This window comes from Lactuca sativa, chromosome 5 (genome assembly GCF_002870075.4).
Source record: "Lactuca sativa cultivar Salinas chromosome 5, Lsat_Salinas_v11, whole genome shotgun sequence".
NCBI lineage: Eukaryota > Viridiplantae > Streptophyta > Magnoliopsida > Asterales > Asteraceae > Lactuca > Lactuca sativa.
In genome coordinates, this window is record NC_056627.2 from 232,309,216 (window position 1) to 232,318,375 (window position 9,160).

At 33.7% G+C, this 9,160-nt stretch overlaps 1 protein-coding gene across 1 annotated transcript; it reads left to right on the forward strand.

The window, feature by feature from the left end:
- Positions 1-5,977: 5,977 nt before the first annotated feature.
- On the forward strand, positions 5,978-6,920 carry LOC111911461 (cucumber peeling cupredoxin). Its single transcript, XM_023907246.3, has one exon. It carries the CDS (start codon positions 6,067-6,069, stop codon positions 6,754-6,756), a length of 690 nt encoding a protein of 229 aa, XP_023763014.1. The 5' UTR covers positions 5,978-6,066; the 3' UTR covers positions 6,757-6,920.
- Positions 6,921-9,160: the final 2,240 nt, after the last annotated feature.

Sequence of the window (9,160 nt, forward strand, 5' to 3'; positions counted from 1 at the left end):
GACGCTGGGTGGGGCCCGATGCAGGGGCAATGCCCAAGTATGTCGGACCTCGGTCCGATGTTGGGCGGGGCCCAATGCCGGACTTGTCCGATGCTGGCGGGGCCCGATGCAGTGGGCTAGGCCCAATATGTGATTATGTGTATAGTGTGTAGTAGCTTGGGGAGACTCACTAAGCTTTGTGCTTATAGTTTTTAGTATTGGTTTCAGGTACTTCCACTAGCAAAGGGAAGGGCTCGAGATCATCACATGGCACACACCACAGATTCAGCCTGGGATTGTTTTAGACTCTGATGATTACTTATATGATTTTGATACAATATTGACATGATTTTTTGAGATACATGATCCTTGGTTTTTATTATGATGATGGATGATTATTGGTTTTGTTAATGATTTAAAAGCAAAATCTTTGGCTTGCATTTTTGGGATGTTTCACTTTATATACACGAAAAGGTGTTGACGAGCCCCATAAGCCTATATAATTATTTTTGACTTAATACATGTAGAACTAAAACCATAATCCATGCAAGAAGCCCGAAATATTACTTTTTCCATTTTACCCTTTTTCTTCAAAGCACAAATCGAAGGCTTTAAGCACTTGACCAACATTATCAACACCCAATAAGGTTTAAAACCTATTCCTTTGTAGTCTAAGGCCTTTAATTGATCTATTTATAGTTCATAATCATGAAATAAGAAACTTCTTGAAATAGGATGTTACATAAACCAACGGTTTATACTAAATCCTACTAAAGAGTCAAAACAGGGTGTTACAGGAAGGTATCTGGTTGAGCTAGTCTGAGGTTTGGTAGTTTGTAGACATAAATTGGTGGTAGTTCAAACCCTATGTATGGGAGAAATGAGTATTCTGGTCGGAGGATCAACAAATTGGTCGATTTGGTGGTTTTAGTGCACTGAGTAAGAGAAATTAGCAGTTCTAGTATGCAAGGCTTTGGGTTAGGTAACTACTATATAAGTGAGGGAATGTAGGCTACCATTGATTCGCTTAGTGGTAGGAGGTTTACTCATTACACTTCTTAAGGATATATTGGAGTCCCTCAAGATCTGAAGGAATTCACGAATTGGTCAAATCGAGGGTGCAGAGCAAGTTGCCGTCAGATTTATGTCTCCTAGAGTGCATTGGTTGTCCTTGCACCAGGAAATTGTTTGGAAAGGAACTCGTTGTAGACAATAGTTCTTTTTGGGAATGACAAGTATTAGGTTAAGGAGTGTTTGAACTGCTTAGGTTTTGTACCAGTTATTAATAGATTGGTTAGCTGGTAGTATGGATTGATGTCTATAGCCAAGGATAAGCAGTTGTTGATCTGTTGATCACCTAGTTTGGTGTGTTCATTTTTATGTGGAGTTTATTCAACAGTGTAGGATCATTGAGTTTAGTTTGTCGACCGATTTTCAACGTTGGTTATACCATTCATCGTCAACGGTTGGGGTTGTTTGAAGGTTTCGAGCTGTGTTAGTTATAGGTGCAATTGGTGTGTTAAACTTTCTTCAAGGTCTGTCAGGTGTATCTAGGTTTCTGGGTATGTGTACCCTGAATTGTTTGGTTGTGGAATTATTGTTCCTAGCAGGCTCTTGTTTGGCAGTTTTCCTTGGTTATTGGAAATTCGGATGTCTGAACATCATTGTTCAATTTTCTAGGTGTAACCTCATATTTGCACAGAGTTCACTTTGGGATATCACGTCTTTAGCGTTGGTATTTAGGGTCGATCCGATCATGGTTCTAACAGCATTTCTGGGTGATTTTGTATTTTTGCTCCGAATTTGGAAGTTTTATCGAGTATTTGCATGTTGATGGAATCTGCTCAATTTTATTTAAGTTTTGGGATCATATTTTGGTTATTTAGTAGAGAATTTTCTATTAGCAGTTGAATTATTTTAATCATTAGATCCACCGGTACTCCACCCTTTAGGTAAGGTTGTAACGAAGAAAAAATGCAGTAGATCACAGGTTGATTGTATGCTCTCCTAGGGGGTATTTAATGTGGTAGTTCGTCTAACATTGACATGAGGATTTCAAGTGGATCGAATAAGACCGCCTGAGAACACTTGGTCTGACTTATTGCCATGATTCTAGTCTGATTTATTGCTTTCGGGTTGGAACAAACATTCAACTCTCTACCTTATTTTCTAGTCACGTGTAATCATGTTGTCATCTACTGATGTGCCGTTAGCAGTCTAGATTGCAGTAGGTTTTGCATGTTATTGAGTTGTATGGCTTGTGTTGTGGTTGACAAGTTCTGGATAGATGTTGATTGGGTTTCTACAGGTTGGTCGGATGATAGTTGTGTGTATATTGGCCTATTGAGGTGCTGGTCGTCAGCCACGTTTTTAAAACTAGACCAGACCTAGTGGTTTAACTAGGAACCGGTCCCGGATTTGGTTCTTAAAGGCCAAAAAAACGGTCTTCATGTGAACTAGTAAAAACCAGTCGAATCAGAAAAAACCGGTCTAGTTGAACCGGTAAAACTGGGAATTTTAAAAAATAATTTTTTGTTCATTTTTTATATTTTTTATATAATTAAAATTATTCATAATGTAACTATGACATCATCCAGTTTTTGAGACCGGTCCGACCGTTTGGACCCATTGAAGCATCGAACTAGGATGACGGTCGGTTCGGTCTCCTTTCTGGTTTTCAAAATGTTGGTAGTGATCGTCATGTCTGTTGTTGTATGACGGAAAGAAAGGTGTAGAACCGTGAGCTCATCATTCCAATGATTGGATGGTGTCACGACATATCGTGAACTAGTATTGATACGACTTAAGTGGATGGGATCTTTGTGACTTGGTTTGTTAGTATTTTGGCATAGTTTGGAGCTAGATCACTATGGTATTTCTGCTAGTAGGTTAGTGGCCGATAGTTTGGGGTCGGACATCCGGAGGATTTTGACTTGTTTGAAATGCCTCGGTTGTTCATCAACAGTTCCTTGTTGAGCTTCTTCTTAGCAGATCCTTGTTCTTTTTTGTGAGAATGGTTTCATGTGGGTTAAGTCACCAGTGATGGGGTCCGTTATAGGTTTCTTGAATGATTTTTTAGGCGATTGTACATGTGAGATGATATGGGATTTCTTTTGGATTGAGGTTTGTTACGTTCATGGGAGTGGTGGTTTGGTGATGACTTGTCTGGAAGTCAAGTGTGTATTTAAGATCTTTGAGGAATAATTTTTGGATTTATGATTGGTTCGAATTCATGATCGGGATGTTTTGAGCGCTTATTTTGCATGGTTTTGTGGCGTTTCTAGTTAGGAACTAAAGGTAGGTATGACAAATTGATTATCATCAGTCTTTAGGTATGCTTTATGGTCACTAGAGTTTAGATTGACAGGTTCCGATCTTATACAGTATATAGATAGGTTGTTGATAATTGTAGGTTTGAATGGTTCTACAATGAGTTGGGTCTTATAGTTGGGGAGAGAAAGGTGGTTGTGCAGTTGAGTGTTTGCAAGTGTTTGGGTTATTTCTTGGCATTGGCTAGGTTCTAAGTGGTCTCGTGAATTTTTCTTTGTGGATACTTTTATTTTATGAAGTGGTTGGAGGAAGTGTATGGATTTTGTTGGTGTTGTTTTCAGAGATTCTAACCGAGACGGATTTCGAGGATGAAATCCAGTTGAAGTGGGAGGTATGTAGTATGCAGTTTCAGGATGTTTTCTAATTTCAAGATAGTGGATCGTAAATTGATTGAATAAAGGTCTTAGACTTCAATGAAATAAATTTCAATACATTATTAGATGTTGATAATGTTGGTTAAGTGAGTTAAGTCCCTGAAAGGGTGAATTTAGAGTCGAGGGTAAAATGGGAAAAAGTAATATTTCAGAATCTTTGCATGAATTAAGAAATTTAGTTCGGTATGTTTTAAGTCAAAATCAATTGGATAGGATTGTAGGGATTATTAATACCTTTGCATGCATATAAAGATCCTTGAAAATAAATTTGGAACGAAGAAGTTATGGTTGTTTAAAGTTGGAATGGAATGGGTAAAACCCCGTAACCACGGTGTGGTGAGAAGTTCACCACGACATAGTGAGTTGTGCAGCCCAAGCCCATAAAATTAGGGTTTGCTTCGTATTTAATGGCAACGTTTCGTGTTTTAGGTCACTTTCAACCTCCAACTCATCAGGAACTCCTTCGGAGCAAACCCTAGCCTCTATTTTCATAGTTTGAGCTCATTCTCTCTCCTTGAACCTCTGTTGGTGCATATTTTGGGTGTTTTGGTAAAGAAAGCAAGAAAAGTTGTGCTTGGAAGCTTGAAGCTTGTGGATCTCTACTATATCTACTCTTCTGGACCCTTGTAAGTTATAAAGATCATTTCTTTATTATGTTTCATCTTTGGATCTAAGAGTATTTTGAGTTTTAGTGCTTTATATGCTTGTTTTGGCCCTTTTGATGGATGTGAGTTGCAATTTTGACAAATTCAGGGTTAAAGGTCAAACATTTAAGTCTTATAGAGCCATTATGGTGCTAAGATCTGGACTTCATCTTCATTTAAGTGTCATGCATGGTCTTGGTGATATTTTTGGTCCCTTTGAGAGTTACGTTTAGAGTTTGGATGAGTTTGAACCATGGGTATAGATAAAGTTGGAAATCTTATCCATTAAGACCCTTAAAAGAATTGGATCTTAGTTTTGAACTCTAGAGATTAAGGGTTAAGTGTTTAATCCATTAAGTTGTCTTAGACGCTCACCATGGCGCGATGAGTGGGCGGTCCAACGACAACAACAACAACAACAGATAAATTGCAAAAAAAAAAAAAATCATTATGTTTTTATTTTTATTTTTTTCAATTTTGACATTCTTTTGTTGCAACTAAAACCTATGTTTTCTGATTTATTGCAATATTAACCATTTACTAGGTTAGCCGTTGCCATGATTGATGTGAAATGGGACGTTGTTGTGATATATTGACATTATACTATTTGGTTATGTGATGCTAACTAAAACAATGACGTATCAAACTCGAGAAAAGTGTCACAAAAGACATAAGTTTTTAACTTTGGCATTATATATGTTTTCATTTTGCTTTACGATTTTGACACAAAGATCATACTTGCAATTGATTGTCTCTGGTTTATGAAACTTAAGGCATAGTGAATTCTATGCAACTTAAAACATATGAAGGTATTTTAGTTTAATCTTTTTTAGCTTAATTATTTGAAAGGTTTGACCTATTCCAATGAATTACATAAAGTCAGTGGATTTATAAAGAAATTGATAAAAGATGGAGTACGTAACTTAATATGGCAATAGTCGTAACGAATTGGGATGTTAGAGTCAAACGTAGCTTATTTGGACCGCTGGAAACTTCCATTAGATTCTTCCTTTTTTTTCTCCATCAATTTGTAAGAACACGTCTATATTTCCACCTAAAATATGTTTTTATTTTAAAAAAGTATTTAATCCATCATGTTGTCAAGCAGTCTAACAAATATATATATATATATATATATATATATATATATATATATATATATATATATATATATATATATATATATATATATATATATATATATATATATATATATTATGCTAACGATAAATATTTTTTCAACGAAAAACCACAACACATTCACACCCATTTTTTTTTATCAACTAATATACACATTTTACGTAAAACACACTTATTCAGAAAAATAAAACCAAATTTAATAAAATCCAAAGCACGATTTTAATATTTAAATTTATAAACAAAATATATAGACAGCCCAACATCTAATATCAACAAAAATGAAATTTATATTTAAAATTATTTTTATACATAAAAAATGTTTAGAGATAAAAACGTGTTTCTTGATCGATGCACACAAATTCATATCAATTGTCCTCTCAATTCTTTTATATTTTTTAGATAATGTCATGTGAATCCAAAACCAAAACTGCGACTTTCCTTTTCGTTGTTGTTGACTCGATATTCCACATGTCCCTGCAACAATACCCTATAAATACAAATCCTAACACAATTATTTCTAAAAACACCATTAACCTTCAAAATCCTACAATATTTAAAATAATCATCTATTCTCTTCCCAAGAATTTGAAGGGCTAAAAATGGCAGGTTTAAAGTTCAATTTGGTGGTAATTATGGCGCTCATGCTTGCATCTGTGCAATTTCACGGTACGACAGCTCAAACTACCCATGTGGTCGGCGACGCCTTGGGTTGGAATATTCCTCCCAACGGACCTTCTGCTTACACCACCTGGGCATCAGGTCAGACCTTCAGTGTCGGCGATGTTCTTCTCTTTAACTTCACCACCGGATTCCATAACGTCGCTGAAGTATCGCAGGCGGCGTATGGCCCATGCACCACCACCAACCCCATCTCCATCGCCACCAACGGCCCCGCTAGAGTCACCTTGAACGCACCTGGCACTCACTATTACATCTGCACCGTTGGTACTCATTGCCAAATTGGTCAGAAGTTAACCATCAATGTCTCCGCTGTGTCTACCACCCCTGCTCCAACACCGGCACCCGCTACTCCTGCACCGGTCTCTCCACCGACCGCTACCCCTGCTCCATCCACTACAACCTCACCACCAACCTCCTCCCCTACCCCTTCCTCCGAGGAAGGTAGCCCAATATCACCACCCACCTCCGGCCAATCTCCCTCAGGGAGTAACGCCCCTTCTCCCACCGATAACAACATTATACCACCACCATCACCCAGTTTTGCTCCATCTTTCACCGCCGTGGTGCCCTTCACTTTCTTGGCAATCGCTTTAGCTTTGTTTTACTAGATCAGGTGGTTAATGGTTACGTGAGAAGGTGATATTATGTAATTCATTTTTGTTTATTATTCTTTTTCCTATGCGTTGTTGTACTTATTTAATAGAGATTGATATTGCTTAACTTATACTGTTTTTTATGAAAATTATGATATATTTTACTGGGAGTTTGACCATTTTCTTATTGAATTTATAAATATGCTGTTATTATAAAAACTAGACATCGATAGGATTGCGATCCGTTGAAAACTCACTCTTTTGAGAACCCAATAATAAAATATGAAGCGTTAGATTAAAATTAATTTATTAAGGACATGATTTCCATCTTATGAATCTCATTTAGTGTTTATTTATTTTTTTGTGTGTTTGGAACATTAATAAAAATGTCTAAAAATTAACATAATAAATCAAAATTTCGGATTTAAAAAAAACATAATTTTTTATTTAAAAAATATATATATACTAGTTTTTAAATTTTTTTTAGCAAAAGTGATTTTTTTTGAGAAAAAATGATTTTTTATTTAAAAACTGCAATTTTTTAAAAAACAATAAAATTAATAAAAACTAAAAAAATAAAAAAAAAATAAAACTAGAATATTTTAATAAAAAACTATCAATTTTTAATAAAAAAAATTCATCGTTTCGGGTGCATATATGCATACTGTGTATACTATAATGTTCGTAAGGAAAAGATAAAAACTTATTTTTATTTACTAATCTATAAACATGATATTACAAGTATTTTATTTGATACAAAATAAAATATAAAAAACAAAAAGTGCTACAAAGCTTTAAAGTGTTATCATTTCTTGTGTTAATATTTTTATATTTTCTTTAATTTATCACTTTTCACATTTTAAAAATGTTTCACAAATATATATATATATATATATATATATATATATATATATATATATATATATATATAAACCGTTTTTCCGTGCCAGACGACGACTATAAATAATTATTTTCACAAATTAATTCACAAGGATTATGAGATTATGAACTTATTTATGGCATGAGTTTGTAATTGTGTTTATAATTATATATGATGGGCTCATATCTCATGTGTTCATGGAGCATTGATTGTAAGTTCCTCAAAAGCATCCATTTTGGATATATTTGATCTTTTTGCTATGTATTTATTATTTATTATAGACTTGTTCATTATCTTATAAAGATAAAACATTGTTAAACGAATAAATAGCATGACAAAATAAGATATACTAAAAGATAAATAAGCTATACTATTAACTCGGTAAAAAAATTATAGAAGTTAATTAATTTTATAATTATTTTATCTTCTAATAATTTTAGTTAGTTAGTTAGTATAACCAAAACTAAATGAAATAGAGTTTACTACACTCTTCTTTTACTTGGAAAAGTTATGCAACATTGTTATTACAAAAGTATTATGTGAAGAGGCACTTTCAACATTTTAATTCGATTAACTATATTTTTCTACAAGTTACTTTATTGTAACTATTTTTGAAAATTATGATAAGTTATTTTTAATTTATATTTACGCCGTTATGAAGTAGATCATTGTCAGTCAGATAAAAAACATGAGGTGTATGAGTATATGATCACCTTATTCACCTTAGTCAATCATCATGAAAAATATACATACCAAAACATAATTTGAATCAAAATCATAAAATTAAAGCCAAAAATAAAATAAAATAAAAAACTTAAATTAATCTAAATCATAAATAATCAAAGTCCACAAAATTAAAACCCAAGAAACAAAACAAAACTAACAAAAAAATCAAAATTTATTTATAATAACACCAAAACAAACCCAATATAATCTTAAGAGAAATATAGTCGATTCCAAGTGCAGTAAATATATTTGAATTATTTACTTCATTTCATGTTCTACCAATTCATTGACCCCTTTGAGAAATATTTTAATGTATCTTGATTTTTCTTCTATAAAAGTATCCTCTTCAAAAAAAATAAAAATAAAAAACAGTTTCAAAATGAAATTCAAGATTTCTTAGAAGTTCATTGCTATTCGTTTGTTTTTAAAGAAGCTTGGTAAAGTAAAAATCCAACTTCTACCAAACTGAAGATTTTTTGAAGTAAAATTTTCAAAACTATACCATCAAGATTTCTATGATGTAAAATTCCATTTGGTATGAAGCAACCACCATCAACATAATATCATATGTTAAAGGCTTACATGTTTGGACCTAATATGCAATAATCATGCAGAAGGATGAGATTGCAATGTAGTCGTTCATCTATGTAAAAAGGTGTACACTAATAAGATAAGGTGCAGAAAACCAAGTAGAATCAAGGGCAAAATGGTCAAGATATACACATAGCTCGAGGTAAGGGTTCTAGGAAACCTCTAATTATGTTTAATCAATTAAAATCACACTCGTTTGAATATAAGTATATAACCAAGGGT